Below are 22128 nucleotides of genomic sequence, written 5' to 3'. Positions count from 1 at the left end.
CATGGTTTTCATTCGAACCAACTATCCCTCTCCCAGATGATTCCCGGTGACGGTTTGGGAGTTAACATGGGCCAGGACAGCTGCCAGCACACATCTTCTGGGGAGGAGGAGAGCTCAGCTGCATGGACACAAGCCACACCAGCTGGCTGCAGACCCCAGAAACAGCACCTAGCTCAGCTGGGGTAGACTAGCTCAGATTTAGCCCACAAGTTTTAGTGCAAAGAACTAATCTAACCTGCTCTGCCCTGGCCCAGAGCAACAGGCGTGGACTTAGCTGCTCTTTGCCTGAAGCCCGCTTGCAGACCTGCTCTGGCAGGAAGCTTCTGCGCTTCTGTCCCTGTAGAAACACCCCTTGCTCACACCAGTACACATGATGGCACACCGCAACATGGGAGTCACTGGAGGATGATACTATCAAGAGCCTAGTTTTGCCCTGCAAGGAAAGGAAAACAATGAACAAGATCTAATGTGCCAGCAGGACAGAGCAGCACACACCAGACCGAGCAGATGGCCACCTCCAGGAACCCAGTGCCAGCACCCAGGGTCCCTCGTGGCCGTCGTTTTGGCACTGTGGTGGGACCGAGGACAACGGCATCGGGCCCCATAGATGACTGTACAAATGTACACGCGTCAAACATCTCCTTCCAGCAGGTGAGCTCTTCTGCCGATTTTCTACCTCATTCTCTGTGCTCAACGGCACACTGTTTCCGTCAGAGATCTGTGCCACCTCTTGTCCTGGATCTCAGCTGATGCCTACACACAGCTTAGAGCTGCCTCCAGAAAACCATACATGCATATACAGACCAGAATAGCCGTCACTGTGCCAGTAGCACGACATTGCTACCACTACAGAATCAACGAGAAGAGTCGAGTCTCGAGTCCTGGGTTTTTACAACAAAATCCACTGATGGGACAGGGCCTGCTGGAATAGCATGCATCTCACGCCGCTTGTACGGGGCTTCACCGGGGCTGGAGGCTGCATTAGTGCCGGCCTCCTGCGAGTTTCCCCGGGCTAAGGCTCAGGCCAGGACCGACTTACTCAGCGCACAAACCAAAGCAAGATGCTTCTGCCCATCGGCATCACAAACTCCATGCGGGATACGGAAATCCAGCTGTGCTCTGCCTCCAGTGATTCAACAGTTCCCAATTTTTTCTCACTAGTCGATGGGATGATACATACGGCAGACTTGACTCCAGCTGGCCCTATTGTATTGGATCTACAGTGACAGACAACAGGAGCCAGAAACTTTTTGTTCAAGTAGAGCCAGCAGATGTGACACTGAATAAACACAGACAGTCAATCTGCTGAGTAAGAAGGTATCGTTCATATAAATAACATACATCTAATCCTGCTTCCATTTTAAACCCAAATATGGGAATGCAAGATGCTCAGCACTCTGTAGATTTATGCTTTAAACAATGAGATAAAGTACAAGCAGATAACACACACAGCCCCTCTGAGCACAGCTTAATTCTTAGTTTTTGTTTGACTTTTGCTTTGAATTAGTTAGATCTACAGCTTCCTCCATGAAGAGCTTCCCACAGTGTGTTAACAGTCTGTCCAGGCTCATGTCAGATGGAGTAAGCCTTATAAAAATATCTGCTGGTCCCTACTGCTTCTCTCAATGAACCTTAATCACAGAGCAATTAAAAGTATTACTCCAATCATTTTGGCCTCACACATTTCAGAAAATAGACATTACGCCCACTAAGGGGTTTCTCATGGGCTCGGCGACAAGGCTTGTTGGGCTTGACCTGAGAAGTGACACATTTTCTGCTTACTGGAAAAGTTTGCAAATTTGCTGTAGCCAAATATTATTTCATTAGAAAGCTAGTAACGACACGAATTAGCACACCCAAAAACCCTCTCTTTAAAGGCGACATGCAATACTGACATAAGCTTGGTGCTTTGTTCCAAGAAAGCACATAGAAAGCAAGTGAAATTGGTAGGTAAGTTTGATACAGATAATCTTCCCACTTGAATGCTCTTAACATAAACTGGGGCAACTGGCCTTCAACTCCACCACGGCAACACACTTGGCACAAATGCATATCTTCTTTTCAGGAGTTCACAGACTGCTCAGCACAGTGACACCTAACCTAATGCTCACCACGCATCCCATGAGGATTCAAGCTTAAGAACCTCTAAAATACAAGGCAGTTTTTAACTGTGTTAAGAATTTGCTTCATTAAAAAAAATAAATTCATAAGAGATGATCGTCACTGAGACTGAAACAAAAAATGCCATACAGTCGACCAGGTAAAATTCAAATTATACTCGCTATCACTGTGCTTGGTTCCCTCGTGCAGAGGAATCATCAGCCACCAGTAAGATGCAATGATGCAATGCACGGCAATTAAAAAAAGGAAGTGAAAAAAAAATACATTATTACATTTCCCAGCATTTTACATGGGATTAACCTGCATTCTCATTAGAGACACATTTATTTACTTTTTTCATGTGCTGGTGAGCTCCTCCAAGACAAACAGCAATCTATTTGTTCCCTGAGAACCTGGGCCTGAAAGCTGCAGCCATCTGTCAGCGAGAAGGAGCTCTCCGTAACCGGCTGCTTGTTCATCTTTTCGCCTTCAAACCCTTTATAGATTTTAATTTGCCACTTAAATTATCAGATGAAACCAAACAGCTTTTGGTTACACATACATACGCACAAAGTATTTTAAAGCACAAAATCAGACACACACAGAGCCCAGCAAGTAGGTCAATCAGCAAAGCAGATTTTATGTTCTGACAAGCGCTTCCCAAGACACCAGGTATTAATATCTGTTTTGCCAAGAGACTTATCTCAGGAAGAAGAGCCAATGCAGACTCCACGATGTGCCTCAGAAGGTCTATCAAAGCATCACCATAATATAATTCAAACACCCACAGAAAATGGACAAGCGTGTCTCCTTCTGTGGAGAGACACCAAGCCATTCCTGAAGATCATGGATTTCAAATTTATGTTCAGATAGAAGGAAACCAAATCTCTCCTTTGTTGAGGTTCTCTTTTGGGCCCAGAACTGCTTGAGGCACTCGGTTCTTCGTATCTGTCCCCAGGATGAAAACGGACCACTCAGATTTTGCTCTTTTTCCCTGTGTCTCACCTTCTTAGGAGAATCTTGTCAAAAGCTTCGTGGAAAATTTAAGTCATACTAATTGACTACTCTGTAACCCCAACCTTTCCAACACCTTCAAAAGCTTCTAACAATTTGAAAAAGGGGCAACAGGGAGATGGAAAAGGATGCAACTGAGCCAAAGAAGGGATTCAATTCATTCACGTTTGGAGCAGGTATCCAGCTTTCAGAGAGCTTACCTAAGTGTCTAGACACCCTCCATATTCAATGGAGCATAACAAGTGAGATAATTGCCCTCAAAGGGGCCTAGATGCAACAGCAGAAGAGATTCAACCCTCAAAAAGTAAGAAATGCACAGTGGAGGAGAAAAACCAAGCGTTTTGGGGTCCTAAAACAACTGCTTTTGTTCTGGAAGCAGACCTGCATGTGGCTGCAGATAACGGGATGGGTAAACTGAACAACTGGCTTTGGGTACAAAGTGAAATCAGATTGAGTCATACTGCTCGAACAACACAACTTTTTCATCATGCTACCACAACTACAGTGTAAAAGCAACTACGCCATCCCAAATGGGAATACAGTGTATTTTCTTAAGCCTATTTTGTAATAGCAAAAAAAGAAAAACCAAACCAAACCACTAACTCAATCAAGTTCCATCATCTCCCTGCACCTTTGCGATACACAAGAAATAAGTTTGAGAATTCATTATTTTCTTCTGCATTAATACCACTGCAAATATCAATAGCTTGGCATTATATGGTACACAGCAGGTTACCTAGCTAAAAATATATACATTCACAACATACATACACACACACACACACACACACACACATACACACTCTCTCTCTCTCTCTCTCTCTCTCTCTGTGTATTCTCACACACATGCTACAGACTTAAAGGGATTTTTGAGAAAAGTAAAGAATATTATCAGAATACAGAAACATTCCCAAAGGAAAATAGATTTTAGCTAAACAAAACTGGATGCATTATCTCCACCCAGCCAAATTTTCCTCCAAAAAAGAGTTAAAAAAAAAAAAAAAGAAAAAAGAAAAAAAGTCAAGGCATAATAAAGAATACAAAAACAATGGCCTGGAGAAAGGTGAGCAGAATCACATGCTTTTTCTGTCAATCCACAAAACCAGAGAAGACTAAAAACTGACAAAAAGGAAATATTTAGATGCGGGAACACAGTGGCACTAGGCTCCAGGGAGACACAAAGTCTGACAGATTCAAAGAGCCCCAGTAGCTGTTTGAATGTCTTATGTGAGTTCAGCCAAGTCTCTCTCAACTCAGGATTCACAAACACACAAAACAACACAGTCGACGCTGGCTTGCAAAAGTTTGTCCTGCCGTGTTCCCCTTCGCGGGTGTCAGAGCCATGCACCCGATTCCTTCTCCTCCAGGGGAGCAGATCAGGACCTCCTGGAGCAGCTGCCTGCATCCCCGGGACCTGAGTCGATCCCCAGGGCATCCTGGCACCGCGAGCACAGCTTGTGCCAGACTCTGTACCCTTGGAGCATGAGACGAAAGCAGCTATCAAATACCAACTCCGTAAAGCGTCCTAGCGCAAATAGCCTGTATTCCACTGCTGAGAGAGGTGTTTTGATATTTGTCAGGATCCAGATATGTCTGAGCCTCAGTTTCCTCGCCGTTGCTTAGGTTTTTAATTAGCATTCTCAGTGCACTACAAAATCAGCCGAAGACAGTTCGTCTCCCTTCTCTAACATCCAATTCCCTTTTACATGTGAAGTACCTTCTCCTTCACTCTAAAAAGCATCGTTTGATAGCGAAGACCCCTTACGTGAACCGACTTTTGCTCCGTTACCACCTCACTGGTGTAAACTGGTACAGACCCAACAGTGGTCTCTAAAAAGGCTTTTCCTTTTCCGCCTAGAAGCCACCCTGTGTCACCACTTGTTAAAGCTTCATTGTGAAATACGGTAACGCAATACTACCATATAAAAACAACGTGGAAAGCAGGTTAGCCTTACAACCAAAATATAATTTGTGGATTCTGAATTTCAGAGTCGAAATTATGACAATATACACAGAGAGCTCACAAATGATATATAACAGTTCTCTGCATCACCACAAAGGACGGCTGGAGGATTCCTCGTGCTATCACACACACTCCTTCAACATGCATTTTGCATATTAGAGATTAGCGTTGCATCTAACGCTAAGTCTCTGTTAAGGTCACTGCAGCACCGAGCCTTTAACGCACAGCACTATTTCCCATTCTGGCATATGTGCTTGCATTCTCTTTAAATACCAACTCTGGCATCTGCAAAGTGCACTGGATCCTCAGGTAATACTGTGATTTTCATTCCCTCTTATCATGACACCAACGGCGAACAACCTCTCACTGGAATCGCGATGCTCTTCTGCTGGCAGGTTGCTTCCCCAGACTGAGCTCCGTATCAGGAACGCCAGCTTTTGAAAACTGATCTCATGCTTCATCTGAGCCTGTGTTTTTACAAGCGAAAGTATAATCTTCGATTTGACGGTGTAAAAAACAGCTGCTTTATCGTCTGCATTTCTCTTGGGCACACAGCCAAAAGGTAGCCAAAAGGAGCCACCCAGTACATCTTAGCCTTATGTTTTTGAAAGAAACCAATAGATTTTTGAAGAAAAAAAAAAAACATTTTAAATGGTACCAGGCACTTTTCCATCACAATGCGTAAGGAACTGGACTCCGTTTATCACTCACTACAGTGGGCAGCTCAGCTCCCAGTGTCCTGAAAATTAAATTTACATATTTTTTTTTCCAATTTATACTACCCCCCAAGAAAGAGAGTAAAAAGAAAAAGGAGTTGCCTTTCACTAAAAGCAAAACTAAGTTTTCTGGCCAGCAGGCAGAATCTAAGATTACCAATAGGAATATTTCTTCCGAGGGTTTCCTCCCCTGCAATTATTAGTTGGCTATTTTGTGAATGTGGTGAAATGCAGCAATGCTGGATAACACTAATGAAATGCAAATAGGTCAGGAAACTTAAAAGCCCGTTTCAGACAGCATAATTGCTATGGAAAAATTACACCACCTTACTTGGAAAACGTCTTCTCCCTGCGCGCGGCCACAGGGAAACCGCGGTGTGAGCCCGCCTCTGATTAAGATCAGAGTCCACGCAAGAAGGACCACTAATGAAGGGTCTTCTGTTGGCTAATGGGGCAAATGGACATCTCCATGGTACCTAGGGCACTCGTGATGCCCTCCGGCGTGCACTGTCCAACAAGGAGCTCGTGCCACAGCTCACCTCCTCCATGAGGGCTTCACGTGGGTGCTCCAGTCTTTCATGAAAGCCCGGAGTGCCCTCGGATAGAAAATTCCTACATCTCCAGCAGATTGGACTGAAATCCGCTCGGGGATCACAAATTACTCGTGGGAGATGGTCAGGCAGCTCGCTGGGGATTCGCTGATGTCTAATAAAGGACAAATTTTGGCTGCAGATTTAACAGAAGTCGGTTAGGCAATCAATCCCCTGTGAGACACAAATCTATCAGAAACCTGGCTTCATTGGTTCTGCTGTTCACAGAACAAATTGTTTTTAATCCAAACCTGCCTAATAAATAGTACTTTCGGAAAACAAGGAGCATATACATTACCTCAGTAACAAAGAGAGTGCGCGGATCAATGATATCCAAGAAGTGCCTGAATCTGCCATAAAACGAAGTCTGGAAGACAGGGAAAAAAAAAAAAGAACAAAACGTGTTCAGTTAGCAATTGCCTTTTCATCTTCTGTGGAGAAAGCTCTGCAGAGGAAATAAAATCTAAGTAGCAACTAAAAGAAATAATCACAAAGCTATTCACTCACAATTTGCTTGTGATGGGAGCTCTGAAAGGAAAGGTGAGGACATTGACCCTGTTAATACTCACCATAGCAATATAGATGCCAGAATAAAGTGATACTATTAAGCTGTTAAAATACCCTTTGCTTTTTCCCCCCAGCCCTGCAAGGAAATACTTCCCCTGATCTAAGAGCGAGCCAGGCGAACATCTGGCCCATGGGGCACAGACCCCACAGAGCGAGGGGAAGGGAAAGCACCGTCCCCTGGCTGTTACCTGGTTAATCTGCCTTATAGTAACCACGATGGAGATGTCACACACCGCAAAAAGCTAATGGCACGGTCCCAGACCTCCTATGCCAGGCGATGCTGGAGAAGGAAACCCCCTTCGCCCCCCCCCCCCCCCCGCCAAGGGCCTGTAACGCTGTCCCCACGCCGCTTGTCCTCATTTCTGCCAGACCCCATTTCACAGGATCACACGGTCAGATGGAGCCGTGAACTGATCCAGGGCAGAAATAACCTCCTTTCCCCGTTTTGGGGGAGGAACTAGCACAAAGGAATTCTGCAAACCAGCACACTGCACAGAAAAAGGTACGCGACGTTGTTCTGAGGTGTTCTTGAAAGAGTTTCAGAAGTCTGAACAAGGCAACAAGCAGCTTTCCACTTGACAGGAAAAGTGAGAAAGGTAACAGAAGATGAGACTGAGTACAAAAACAGTTTTAAGCCTTGCATTTATTGGAGAATTGTCCAGGCATTAAACTAGGCAGGGTTTGACTGCACGATTCAATGTACAAACGTAGCAGAAGGTGGACTGGGAACTACAGTCTCACCTTAACACATGGAGAAGGAATCATAACTTTATGGTTGGAGCTTGTTCCTAGCTGTGTGTTTGGAAAATGTATCGTCAACCTCCACCAGGACATTAGAACTGGGAAAACACCACACTGAGACGCATGCAGGATAAAATAATCTGTAAAGACTTCACAGAATTTGGCGAAAATCTACATTCAACCCCTCAGCCCCAAACCAGACAACCCCCCTTCAACGTGCTCACAGTACTAAGGAAAAGAGTTGCAGACCAAGGGAAATAACGACAGCACAGCGGAGAAACTGGGGTTTGGGTGAAGCCCAGCAGAACACCTGCTGCAGGCGGAGATGCAGGGGACGGAGGCACAGCATCGTTCACCAGGCGGGATGCAGGATCCGGTCCCTACAGGAATGGGCTGCGTTTCAGATGCTTCCACTGAATTTCACACACGTGCCGTTGAAGGTCCTCGGAGCCTCGCAGCCAGGGGACCTCGGGGTGCTCCCGCATGGATAACGGCACAGGCCACGGCAGTGAGGATGCTTGCGCCAGGAGCAGCAAAGCTGGCTGAAGGACCACAAGAGGGTCCAGAGAACAGGGAGGAGAGTCTGAAAGAAGGGGAAGGCATCTACGAAACAGGCTGGAAAGATTATGGACAGCTTCAAAGTAAAGGAGAGCAGCTTTAAAATCACATATATATTATCTATCTTTGAATTGAGGCAAGTCCAGAGCACAGGATCATGAAGCACTGACACCTTGGGAGCCCTGAGGATGCACGTACATCACCATTTAAACACTGGTCCAGATTCGCTCGCATCCCGCTGCAAGTGTGTGCAAATGCCAGAGCTGCTGAACAAGACAGCAAAGGTACAAAAAGGTACAGGGACACGAGGGCAGGACTCCAAGCAAGCATGTTATAAAACATGCTGTTAGTTTTCTGCACTAAAAAAAAAAAAAAAAAAAAAAAGAAAAGCAAAAAGCAAGATTCAAATTATTTGGGGGGGCGGGGGGGGGGGGGGGGAAGCCCAGTAATTTTTCATTAACATTGATTTAATTAACACTCATTCTAGTACTTCCTAGCTTTTAAGAGCTTGACGTTTTGCTACCTCGCTTTTATTCTCAATAGCGGATTTCTCTGCTTTACGCCGTCCTCCACCTCGCTGCTGCCTGATGCTTTCCAGCGGTGCAGCGGGGGACGTGACTAAGGCATGATTCACCCATCGCTCATCGCTCCATCCCCAACGCTCCCACAGATCTCCTCTCCCACTGCCCATCCCTCCGCGTTTGCCGAACGGTGATATGAGGATGCAGAACGGTTGTAAGCATGTGACTCCAACAAGAGCAGGAGGAGGAGGGGGGATTTTTAGATGCAAGTGGTCTCAACTCTCCTTGCTTATATCATCGCAGTATGCGTTTCACGGCGAGAAGTCGATGTTAAATGCTACTGGATTAGATCATTAGGATTTTACACCCACTTCATGAAGGTGTAAATGACAATATGAGGCACAAAGCAGGGGGAAAAGAGACCATTCTGTGCTTGCGAGTTAAAACGTGAGATACCGCACGATATGAATGCGATTTTAGAACTACGGATTTAAAAGCACAAAGCTACCGGGGCTCTCGGGCAGCCGGGGGACACGTCCATTTGGCTCAGGTACGATGCTGGTCTCGGTCGCGTTCCTTAAGGCCAAGCCTTTAAAATCACTCCTAGTCCGTCCTGCTCAGTTTAGGCAGCCCCAGCTCAGGATGCGTCTCAGCAGCCCCAAGCCCTGCAAGCCAGGCCTGCTGCCATCCTCTTCCCACGCCCCCTCCTCCTCCTCTCCCTCCCTGTGTCAGCCCCGGCACTCAGCTGCTGCTGCAATGAGCTGATCAGCAAGGAAAAAGTGCCAAGAGACTAATCCTTAAACGAGGGATGCGTTTGCAGGTACTGCTCTTGCCTGAACCAGCTTATCCTGCAGTCAGACAAGCCCCAGGGCAGGGGCAGGACCATTTCGCTACGGGCAGGACGACAGCCCTGACTCAGGCTACCCTGGAATTGCACATTAAGCTCTGGAGCAAGAAAAATAAAAATAAAAACACCCTAATACTGCCATGCAGAGCTGTCGGCAACTCTTTCAAATGCTTACGGCTAACAACTATATCTTCCTTTTTAAGTGCACGTGTACACATGCACAACGAAGTGGGTTTCCAGGTTTGCAGAACGTACAAGATCTGCATGGAACAGTCCTGAGGCATTTTGATGACTTTTCCCAAGAAACAAAACTGCCCTCGCCTCAGCCTTCTTCCTGAAAAGAGTCTCAAAATATAGACTAGGAAGCAAGAAAATTAATCATGACATTAGGTCACTTAAAGCCAGCTGCTTTTCTGCTGATGGACAGGACGGTTCCAGTGTTTGCTTCTTTCATCCCCACTTTCGAAAGATGTGAGAAACTACGAAATACCCTTTTACCACTGCTACTTCAAAGCGGAGGCAACGAGAAGGCAAATGTGTGTGCTTTTTTCCTAGGCCAACACACAAGGCAGGTTCTCAAGAACTTCAGATCACCAGGGAACCCCAGAATATCAGGCGGGTGGGCCCGAGATCTCATCCTCCCTCACCCAGACAGCAAGACCTGACCGAAAAGAAAGTGGCTTCCCCTTTCTTTCTGAATTATCCTGTGGTCTCTAAAACACAGCTATATAAACTTGTTCTTCCTTGTTTTTGGTATGAGCCCCTTGGAAGTGAAAAATTCTCCAAAACCTCCAGTGAAGGGGATTGCGTTCCCACCACAGACATGTTGCTCAAACACCTACCTAACCTTAGCAGCAGAAGGACTTGTCACATCTAGGCTAAGTCTCCCTTACAATGATTTAAGCCAAACCCTTCCTGCTCCAACAAGCAGAATCGGCCGTAGTTTTGTGGCAGGGAGTTATTCTTTAACACACACTGACCTGGTTTGCAGGCTCACAGGTTGGTTTCACTTACATCCCACCTGCGTGCCTCATTACCGCTAAAGGGGGGCCCTGCAGAAGACAAGCTATTAGCAAACTTCTCGCTCTGCTGTCTCTAATCCAAGTTTCTTCAAACACGGCAACTGCATTAAACCTCATTTACTCCCACGTCCAGGCCAAGATTTTAAAGAGCAGCTTTGTTAATCAAGCATCTGAAAAAAAGAGGGAGAAAAAAAATGTAACTGGTGAAAAAGCACTTCCCCGTTCTCCTGCTTCTCCCCCTCACATCAACGCTCAAGCTGGGCTCGCTCGCAACCAAAATAATTGGGGGGGGGAAGAGAGAAAGCAAATAAAACTCAGCCTTGGATAAAGAACCAGCAAAATCAGAGGGAGATGAGCACAAGAATGGGAACAGCAGGAACTCCTCAGGTCGAGATCTAGACTCTCTGGAAAAGTCACTCACTTCTCCATGCCTTGTTTCCCAGCGTGAGAATAACAGCATGAAAGGGAGAGGGAAAAAGAAAAAATATATATATATACACACACACACACACATATATATATATAAAAGGTCTTTTACCAAGGGTATGTGAGTTTGAACAAGTTTTTTTACTCTGATGACCGAGAAAGGCTTTCTCCAGGAGAACATCACAAAAGCTCCCTTTCCACCTAGGTCACCAATGCTTGTGCTTCCAACACACAAGAAGGGCGCAAAAATAAACCAAAAAAATCAAACTCTGAGCAAGGTTTTCCTCCTGAGGCTGCCTCCAAACACCTCACTGCACAGCCCTCCTCAGCAGCGGCCCATCCGCCAAGGCTGTTCAGCCACCAAGCAGAAAACCTCGGCTGTCGATTCGGCCGCTGTCCAGCCGTGGGACTTTCCATCTTTTCCATCTTCTGGAGACCATGAAAAGCTGCTTTATTGCAGGACTTTGCTGGTTGTCTTTCCATCTTTTAGGTCAGCCTCTGCTTCTTAGGCTTAGTCTCCCAACAAGAAGCCATCAGACCTGTTTAAATTAGTTTAAAGATTGCTATTTGTTTTTACATAAATCTAAATGCAAAAGAAGAGTTAAAAAACAAAACAAAACAAATCCTAATCTTTTTGAAATTTAGGGGCAAGTTCAATCACATCCAAGGGCTGCACCTCAAACGCATCTCCACATGCTTTCACGGACACGATCGCAATGCTGCTGCTCACAAAACAGGCACAGATGATGAATTTGCTCTCCAATTCGAATACTTTCCTGCAAATTCTGAATTTCTGCAGGACAAGGAAGAAGCAAATAACCACAACGTAACATACTGTTTTGCAGACAGCACCACAGCCAAGAAAAGCATTCAAGGACTTCTTATTTGGTTCCCACAGAAACAAAAAATTTTGTTTCCACTGTTATGAGGACCCAAATCAGAGACCTCTTAGGTACCTTTCTCTACTTTCGATTACGCCCAGAGATTTTACACTGCTTACTTGCTATTCAGGCTTCACTGAACGATGCAAAACTGTGCTATCGCTTTTATTCAGAATTAAACAAGATAATCCCATCAGACAAGGAAAAACAATACCTCTGTGCGAGTCCTCTATTCAGATGGCTTAAGCAGCCAAAAATCAAAAAGAAAACCTTGGAAGTGCTCTGGAGACAAGTGCAATGTCCTACAGGGCTCCAACATAAATAAGACAATTCTTTCAGCTTAAAATACATTCGACTGCCAAATTATTTCCCAAAGCAGACAAACTCATTGCACATTACTGGTTTGCTGTGCTGCAGCCCAAAGCACCAAGCAAAACTAATTGATCGGCCAGGCCCTGGTCTTTTCAGTTGTCTTAAGGGACTTTTAGGACTCACTCTTACAGGACTCAGTTAAGAAGAACAGAGAAGCCCCTAAAAGTCCAAAAAAACTAATTTAAAACAACAGGAAGGAATAAAAAAAGAAAAGTCAGAAATGTATTTCAGATAGAAAAACAGTAAGGAAAACCTATTTATCATCATCATAAGAAGCTATTTAAAATTTGCTATTGATATCCACGTGAAGGGTGCCATGACCAACTCTTGGGGTGCAGGGTGGGCCTGGGGATGCCATTCAGCCATTTACCACAAATGCCAAGAAGGGGAAAACATGATTTTATGTGCCTTCTGGATGCCAGTTTGGTTACATTGCTCAAGTGCTCTCAAATAACGTTACACGCTCTTCCACCGTGTCTTCTTTTGCTTTCTATCATCCATGGATCACTTCTTCTGTGCTTACTTCTGACCCTCTCTCCTTCCTCCATCCCCACATTATGCCTGATATCACCTAGTAAGCGAAAGCGAGGTATTTCCATCTCCCTCAAGGCTTGAGCTGGATACACCAACTTTGCAGTCATCCACCAAGCCAACACCACGTCCAATAACTCTTCTGACAAACGACCAGGGTAGAGGATCATGTCCCACTACCCAGGAACCATCTGGCACCAGTCGGTGCACCACCATAGCGGCAACCCTAGCGCAGATTTGAGCGAGAACCATCCCGAATTTCCACTTATTGGGATTATTTCCGGTATCTCTGGGTTCTGGCTGTCATATTCCATGCAAGGGACCGAGCTCCCGAACCAGCACGCCCCAAAGGCTGACCTTCACCTCCCAAATACCCATCCAGCGTCTTTTCTCTCCATTTTATTCTTGCAACAGCTGTTGTAGTAAATGGTGATTTGGAAGAAAAACTGAATAACGCAAATTTCCTGTGATTAATCATGGCTATTTTGGTACCAGTTCTCACCAGCCTGCAAGCAAGATTAAGTTCTGAAAAGCGGCTGGGAATATTAATTCCCTTCCCCAGCACAGCAGTTCATGGAGAGCAGGGGAGTACATTACAGCTCCGGTTCAATTAAATCGCGGTGCTGCAGGCCATGTAAGATCCAGCTGACTCCCAGATAAGTAGTGCAAGAATGAAAACGCTCCTTGCAGGCTTCAGAAATTTGGAGAGAAGGGCAGCGAGAGATAGGTAAAAGACCAATGGCAAGCACTTGTTTATCACCTGCATTTAAAGAAGGTGGGCATCCCTCAAAACTGTATGTAAACAGATGCTTAGGAAACTGGATGGCCCAGGGGAATAATAGGAGACACGCAGGATTTTACCAGTTTAATTAAATCCTTTTTAAAATCACACTGTAATTAAGTCAGAGCAAAAGGCACATAGACTTGTATTTCTAGCCAAAAAAATCAGGCTTACGTCAGCTTGCTTTAAATTAATTAGGAAGAGATTTAAGCTAAACTAGGAAAAGGGAAAAAAAAAAAAAAAAGAAAAAAGAAAAATCAAGCAATTGAGCAACTGCACTTTGGCAAGGTACTGCCTGACAGCAGAGCTGTGGTAATTGCATGCACATTTGTAGTCCGCCCTATTACGAAGCAAAGACGATGGTTTAGGCTCTGACTTTACAGTACGAAAGGGCTAAGGGTTTCCCCGGGATCAGCTCCTGCACCTGAGCAGACAGCAGAGAGCTCGGGACCTGCAGTGACAGGTCTGCTCAGGAACGCGACCATAACCTGGAACACAGCATGGAAACCTGGCAAGGGTGTTACACAACACCAAACTTTTCTTTCCCAGGCGAATGTTTAAATGCCCTGACAGAGCCACGGGGAAGAGACGAAGCCTTCATTTGCCACTTTGAAGAGAGATGGTGGCCCCGAGTCTCACCTTTTTCCCAGCGCTGCAGATTCTGGACCTATTTCACAGCCTATGAAGTTTGCCCCCACGTTGGTTTGAACCCTTGAGTGATAGATAACTACCCTTACCGTAAGCTCCTCAGCCCCACATGGGAGCACGTATACAAGTGCTTACGACGACTGAGCTGAAGACAGGGCTGCAGAGTCCTCCGTTTTGAGGGTAGGTGGGTGCACACGTGTGCAGCGGGGGTGCTGGTAACACCAGCAACTGCTCCCCCAGCTCTGGGCAGGGGTTTACATCTTGTACTACAAGTTGCAAACAAATTTTCTGTTTAAAATCCATTCCTGGCTGATAGAGATGTAAAAAAAGCCAACTGATGGCTTTTTTGGCAGATAATACGAAGTTAGCAGATAAACATCAAACCCAAAGGTGTCTGTATTTCCTCTTCTCCTGTGCGACTCATCTTTAAGCATGTGTTCGCAGAATCCAATAGATTGCATAGGATAAACAGGGTCAGCGGCTCTCTTCAGGGCTGAGAAAGCCACGCTGAGAGACAGCAGACACCATTTGGGGTACGTCAACGTCATCTCAAGCAGCTTTAAGCACTGGGCTGGACCTAGCTGCATAAAAAGTTCAATCAGTTGCAAACACTTCTTGCCTTTCAGCCAGCTGTGAGCTGTTTTAAACAACATCCAAAGCATCATCGCTTGACAAATAAAGATGGTAGGTCTCAAGCCACGTGGGTGAATAGCCCCAGCTTCTCACCAGTGTCCGCTGCTGCGGCAGCCTCCCACTCTGAGGTTGTCACCAGTGACCTTCCCAGTTCCCTAAGCAAAACCAAATGGACCAGCTCTAACTCCAATAACTACAGCATAGCTGGACCTGGAAGGTACCATCCTTTCTTCGCCCCAAGAGCTTGACAAACCTCATGGCACAGAGCTTTTAGATGAGGATTTCCTTAAATCTTGCCTTTCTCCACAACAATCTTCCAGGGCCGCTAGGAGAAAGGAGTCTCATTGACTTTCTTAAATAGAAAAAAAAATAGCATTAATCAAGGCAGCATGAGCAGAAACTGGACTTGTGTTGCCTTTACACCATTTGTTTTGTTGTTCTTGTTCCTCCTGCCACCCCTATACCGAGGCTTTCAGCAACTACGCTACGCAAGCAGCGAGCCATCAGGCTCCTGAGAGGCGTATCTAATCAAGAGCTTCTTTATCTGTATGTTATTGCGAGGGTTATCTTGGACACAGGAGCCACGTGGTTTTGTTAATGGGGTAATAAACCCTGTTGCGTGTTAAATCTATCAGATTAAACTATATAGAGAGTAGGAAATAATGATTTTTAGCACTAAATGTCCTTGTAAGACATCTACAAGATTAGCATGTGTTCAGTTCAAAGACTGAAGATATCTGCAAGGTCAAGCTCTGACAACAGCGTGTCTCTAATTATGTTGTTAATATTGCAGTCATAAAAATGACATGTTTGGCCAACAGAAAAAAACATCTTAAGCACATGATGGTCTACATGACCATACATAGCTTCCGGCGAAAACACGCACTGAACTGTTCAAGGAGTAAAGACGTTTACAGGTCTGTTTTGGGTTTATTCCCCTGAAGGATCTTCAAGATCTGCCACTTTTTCCTCTTTAGCAAAGAGGGTGACGCAGGCTAACAAGTTTTGTGTGTTAAGGGTGATCATGTAAACTTCAGCTGAGAAGAAGCTTAGCTTGCTCATTGCTCAGTTCTTCTGGGCGAAGTTCGCAATCCTCCCGTAACAGCTTGGACAACCTTGGGGGACTGTTGAAACCTCCATAAAGATAAGGAGAGTGCCAGCTGAACTCCTCTATCTAGCACTTAACACTGCCATTTGGCAAACAACCCTCACCCACATCCGACTTCGCCTTTGCAGGAAAGGCTTCCTCATCTCTTCTGATAGAGGGGAAACGCATTTACTTTGTGTGGGCAAAAGCGGGGCACCACGGACAACCGAGAATGGCCACTGGACCCCAGAGCGTTAGGAACATGCATTGAAGGCTTTTGCTCTAGGAGGGGGAAAGCACTTGGCAAATCCTTTAAGAAAAAAGTATGCTGAATGAAATGAAGCTACTTGCCATGAAATTAAACCCTTATCACAGAGATTCTCAAGCCTAACATCCTTATTTCTTCTTTTACCCGAAAATAGTCTACTTCTGCTACAAAGAGCCTTAACCTCACACACGAAAAAAACAAGTGACTTGACCCAATGGGACTTGTCCAAAGATCAAGAAAAACAAGTGAACTGGAAAGCAAGCGGTGGAGGAAGGGGAATTTAATAATTTCCAATGGTGCTGCGGGGTACGGATGTTTTCCATCAGCTGTCCCAAATTTTGTTTGGCTCCTTTCTTGGGGCTCTCAATACTGAAAAGAGAATGAAACCATCTCGCCTCCTCTGAACCAAATCCCCAGAAAGCAGAGTTTTCTCTCCAAGGTTTTTGTTCCTAGCACACAGCTTTCCCTTGTTTCCCCCCCCCTCCCCCCTCCAAGGACAAAGATGCTCCATGCAGCTCCGCTGCATCTCTCGCAGCCCCAGTTTCAGCCAGGTCACCTCTCCAAGGGCCACAGCCTTGCTTCCAGCTAGCACGCCAGCGAAGAAGGGGATAACATGGTTATAAAGGACAACATCTCGATTTTGAACAGCCACCCTAAGTGCCACTAGCACATTACAAAACGAGCAGGACGTCCTTTGTTACTTGGACTGCTTAAGCCCGAGACCTTTGAAGCAGATATAATGCTGCAACAGGCCACCGAAAGAATTTGAAAGGAGGCATTTGAGCCGCGAGCTGTTGGGGGAAACCCACCAAATAGCCGATATAAGTGTCACCATATTTCAGGTGTACTTCCCTCATGCCAAGCTACCCTGTTATTGTGGGTGTTCTTCACCAGCACCACCCAACAGCCCCCGGACACTTCAGTTTTCCAAGACTTTCAGTTCTCTAAACAACAAGGTCAAGGTGAGAAAATAAATACCGGTTTCCTCTCCCTCAGCCAGGGGAAGAGATCAAGGGTTTCGTCTCTGAGTTAAAGTTAAAACTTTAAAACTTGCACCAGGTCATGTCATGGGAGAGAGCATCTGCCTGACTAATCCTCGTTAGCGCTTGCGGAAGGGCCAGGACCCCGCACCAGCCGGCTCCCGCAGACCTCTCCGGGCGCAGGACCCGAGCGGGTGCCCTCAGCCCCTGGCTGCACTGCGGCCTCTCTTGCTCTGTGACCCCGCAAAGCTGCCGGATCCCAAATCAGGCTCTTGCACAGACAGGTTTCTAGTCCCCATCGCTCACCTACCTTGAGGCGCCTGGAGCAGTCAGAGCGGGGCACCGGCAGGCCACCCACGCTCCAGCTCTCACCGCGGCTCCTGCTACCAGAGAAGAGGAAATACAGACACCTTTGGGTTTGGTGTTTATCTGCTAACTTCATGTTGGCAGCAGAAACACAAAATTTTACAGGAAGGGACCATAATGACTAGGGATGGGAGGGGAAACAAATTCAGAGCCTGGGGTGGCCCTCCTGCAAAACACCCCCCAAAACGTCCAGTTCCAAGGGCGCTTCCTCCGACAGCAGAGCTCACCCTCCGGGACACGGGTGGATTTCCACACAACTCGTCTCACAGAAGCCTCAGTTAGAAGAGAGGACAGCTCTGTTCAAATACGTATGCAATCATTAGCATCCTGCCATACCCCTCGAAACATTTTCTAAATGTTGCTACAAGTGACAGTCACTCCTTAATGAACAGAATGCACCGATTCTGTGCCTGACACGCTGCCAAGTGTGCCTCGAATCATCTGTGGTGTCTAGAAGGGAGTAGCGTCTCCTCCTCCTCCTCTCCTTATTAAAAAGCTCCGTCTCCTCAGCCCGAGCATCCCTTGGTTTGTGCAGACAAGCCGATTCTCCGCAGGGGGAAATAGCCCCTTGGCGTAGAAGGCTTGTCACTACAAGCAGCTCCCTCCACCAGCAGACCGATCTCCTGTCCTGTGCTGCAGTCACGCGGCCAGCCTTCTTCACAGAGAAGCCGACAGGAAAAAGAGGCACATATCTGCCTCCTGAAGTGTTGGCACTACACGGGAAACTGGCAGCTAGACTTCTTCACAACCAAAAATCGGTGGCTTCCCTCAAGCAAAGCTGAGGCCTGCATTTAGCAGATCAGATGGTTGGCAAATAGCGGTCTTGTTGCTTGGGACTTCAAGCTTGTATCTTGTGGACTTCAAGCAGATAGAGGAGAGAAAGTCTCCTTGGAGATTCCCCCAAGAGTCAGAGGTTGGAGGGGAGGAGGACCTACTAACAAGCAGATTCTTCCAACTCATTCTGGAGTTGGTAGCTATGGACAAGCAGATTAAAGTAGTGTCTCATTCCTTTTCACAACGGTCTTATCCAGCTCAAGAGAGAAATCAACAGGAGCTAAAGTAGGTTACATGAACTTTGCTAGCCACACCAGAAGTCTGATACTGCTCCATGAACATGAAGAACAGCCTTTGCCAGCCAAGCTATAGTAGGGAACCCAAGAGTAACTCGGGGAACAGTTCTTCAGTATCCATGGAAGGAGTACAGTGGAGACTAACCACGCCAGAACTTGCACTGGCTTTTCTTACCTCTCTGCTCTTTATCAGGGCAGTTTCTGTTTGTTTCAGGCCGTTCTAATTATTTCCAAGTCACTGGATAACTAGAGAAATGGGAGCTGTGTATTTCTACGGTTTCCTAACCTCCAGTGTCTTCTGAAATCATGTTTCCTCTTCTGCAGAGTCAGCTGTGCACATGCAATACTTCACCTAGAGCAGTTTTATGAATATCAGACTTCTGCTTGCCAAGCAATAACCATGAGCATGTAAATTGGTACTTAGATCGTTAAGCGGCCATGTGAATCAACAGACCAAAACCATTTCTCCCGAGCATTTACAGCCAGTTAGCATGACAAGGTCGAGTTTTCTTTCTGCCCCACCTGGATCAGATCCAGAAATCCTGCAGCCTTGCTCACTCGAGGACCTCCCCACTGTTGCCAAGTCCCACCAAGGCAAATACAAACAGCTTCTCTGTCACGCTGCTTCCCAGGCCTACAGCAGGCAGAGCGAGGTGACAAGCAGCAGGAAGGTCTGCGAGCTGTCTACACCAACGCCCTCACCCCTGTGCTACTTCACCCTAAAGCAAGCAGGAACAAAGCAGGAGTCTTAAACCACCGCATACAGAAACAACAAACCCTCTAGCACAAAACAGCATAAAATTACACTGCTTTCATCCTTTAATTTTTTGCTTTAATGAACCAGCTACTTTGTTAATGACAGCCTTCTATATGAATTTGCGTGCAAGCGGGCTTCTCTTGATGTCCAGTATTCGCTTTCGGCAATGTAGGTCTTACATGTTAAAAGCAGATCTTACGACATGCCATGAAACCTGTTTTTGTATACTGGGACAACCCAGTTTTCCCACTGATTAAGAAAAACCACACACCTTCCATCAGTTAAAACATGCAGACAATATCACAGAAGAGAAACCCATCAGGGCCTAACAGGTTTGACGGGGAATTCCCTCAGCTGTGGGCTCCCAAAGCCTGGGAGAGGCGAGGGTGAAGCATGGCTGTGCCCTTGGTGCATCTACCCTCTGCTATCGAATAACACCAAAGAGGAGCCAGAAGGACCTCTGGTCTTTCCAGGGACCAGGGCCACTGGCTCCAGGGATCACACCCTATGCATGGGTCAGGGCACCGCAGGCCACCATGGGGTGGCCCTGTCCAGCAGGAGACATGAGGGTGGCCAGGGACGTGTCACTGATGCCTCATGGACTGGGTGCCTGGGTGCCAGCCCCACCAAGGGCCAAGGTGCTCCTCACCTCCATTCAACCTTGGGCTCCCCGTCACCACCTGCAAGGAGCAGGGCCAAGCGTGGTGTGCAAGCCCCATCCAGGGTGAGCAAGGGAGCACCGCTGGGTGTCCCCCCGAAGCAGGGGACCCAAGCGCCCAGGTGTGCAAAGGCATCACGACTTCCCCAGCCGCAAAGGCGCATCGCGGCTCCCTGCCCCCAGGAGCGGGGCTCGAACCCGCGACCCCCACGCTCCGCGCCGCGTCCCGCACCCCCTGAGCCACGGGGGCACGGCGGGAAGGACCAATCACCGCCCGCCGCGGGAGCCACCACGGGGCGGGGGGCGGGGGCGACGGAGGGGCTCTGAGTGACACCCCGGCGGCCCAATGGGAGGGGGGCTGCGCGCCAATCCGCGCACGGCCGTAGGCGAGGGCGGGCGAAGGGAGGCGGCGAGGGGGACGAGGGGGGCTTCTCCTCAGCGGCGAAGTCCAGGGGGCGACGCCGCGCCCGGCTGGGGCCGCTCCCGCCGCCGTGCCTGTCCCCCCACACCCAGCCCCCTCGCCCGGCGGCCGTACCTGCTCGAAGCGGGGCTTCCCCAGCTGGAAAGGCGGATAGTCCGCCGGCTCCGCCATTCCCTTCGCGCGCCGCAAGCGCCACTTTAAACAGCCTCCCCCGCCGCCGGGCCCGCCCCTCGCCGCGCCGCCGCGCTGATTGGCCGCAGCCCACCGCAGCTCCCGCGCGGTACACTGGGAGATGTAGTTTACCTCCCCGCCCGGCGCCTCTCGGGAAATGGAGTTCCGACTGAGGCGCCAGGCGGGAGAGAAGGGGATTCTGGGAAATGGCGACCTCCCCACCGGCCGGCCAATGGGACGGGCGCGGGGGACGCGGTGCATCATGGGAGATGGAGTCCGGAGGGGGCGGCACCCCGGGGCACGACGGGAAGTGTAGTTTGGCGGGAATCTGTGAGGGGGGCCAAGAGGGAGGCGGGTTGGGGGCAGTATGGCGGGGGCCACGGGGAGAGTCTCCTCAGAGGGGGCTGTGTGAGCTCCCCCAGCCATATGGGGTCACAGGGCTGAGCCCTGTCCTGCCTCCTCCTCCCCACCTCGCTGCACAGCCATGGCTGTGGGGCGCGAGGGCCATGGAGGAGCACGAAGGGTTTGCCCGCAGCACGGGCTCCCCCACAGCAGTTTCTTCCTTTCTTAGAACAGTTAAATTTAGGCACTAACAGAAACTTAATAGGCAACAGCCCACCACTGGATGAGAATTATGTTCTTCCTTTCCCTAAAAGCCCATCTACTTCATGGTGCACATTTCTGACTAATTCACTAAGGATTCATTCCAAAAAGTTCTTAATTTTTGGTGCTCAAATGCCATTTTTTCAGCGACACAGCAGCTAAAATACGCATGCTGACATAAGACTGCTGGGATGCACGGGAACATGACATGGATAGCAGACATTTGCCTTAACACTGAACACTGTTCAAGCAAATAATAATGCACAGAAAGATGAAAGCTCAAGAGGTCCTGAATAAACTAAAGACTCACCATTTCTTTGTGGAAATATGTATTCTTACTTTGCAGGAGCATAACAACTGCTATTGACCTTTAAGATATGTGATTAAATATAAAGAACAGGAAACCTGGAAATAATAAGTTTACTTTGATGCAGACTATTCGTCTGCTTCATCAGTATTATGATTTGTAGAGATAAAGCCAAGATTTGAGGGGGACTGAGAGCCTAAGGGATGCATACGAAGAATTCTGTTCTCTAGATTAGTGGAATAAGAAATGTCTGGCCCTTCAAATGCCTGCAAAATTGTTCAGAGGATTAGGATCAATTCTCCTGGGAAGAGCAAAGAGCCGAGGATAATACTGGAGCTGCAGATGAAGTAGGGAATGCAATCAGGGCATGAGAGGAAGGCTTGGCACAGTAGAAGTAAAGGCAACAGAATATAGAGCAGGTTATAAACGGATCTTCCAGCTAAGGAGAAGTACAACAATGTACCAGAAAAAAAAAATCCGTATTTTTTGCTATACAGTGAAAAACATAAACATCAGAACATTTCGTTGT

At 47.4% G+C, this 22128-nt stretch overlaps 1 protein-coding gene across 2 annotated transcripts in view; it reads right to left on the bottom strand.

Annotated features, from left to right (window-relative positions):
* The window catches only part of SFXN5 (sideroflexin 5), a 110490-nt gene extending 89738 nt beyond the window's left edge, over positions 1-20752 (bottom strand). For both annotated transcript variants that reach the window (XM_026121807.2, XM_064511666.1), the window contains exons 1-2: positions 20633-20752; positions 6682-6750 (exon numbers count right to left, since the gene is read on the bottom strand). In XM_026121807.2, the coding sequence (XP_025977592.1) occupies positions 6682-6750; positions 20633-20689 (126 nt within the window). In that variant the 5' untranslated portion in view covers positions 20690-20752. The remainder of the gene's footprint in view (positions 1-6681; positions 6751-20632) is intronic.
* Between the last annotated feature and the right edge of the window lie 1376 nt (positions 20753-22128).

This window comes from Dromaius novaehollandiae, chromosome 4 (assembly GCF_036370855.1).
Source record: "Dromaius novaehollandiae isolate bDroNov1 chromosome 4, bDroNov1.hap1, whole genome shotgun sequence".
Classification (NCBI taxonomy): Eukaryota; Metazoa; Chordata; class Aves; order Casuariiformes; family Dromaiidae; genus Dromaius; species Dromaius novaehollandiae.
Note: the sequence above shows the minus strand (reverse complement) of the source record. Positions and strands in the feature narration are given on the sequence as shown.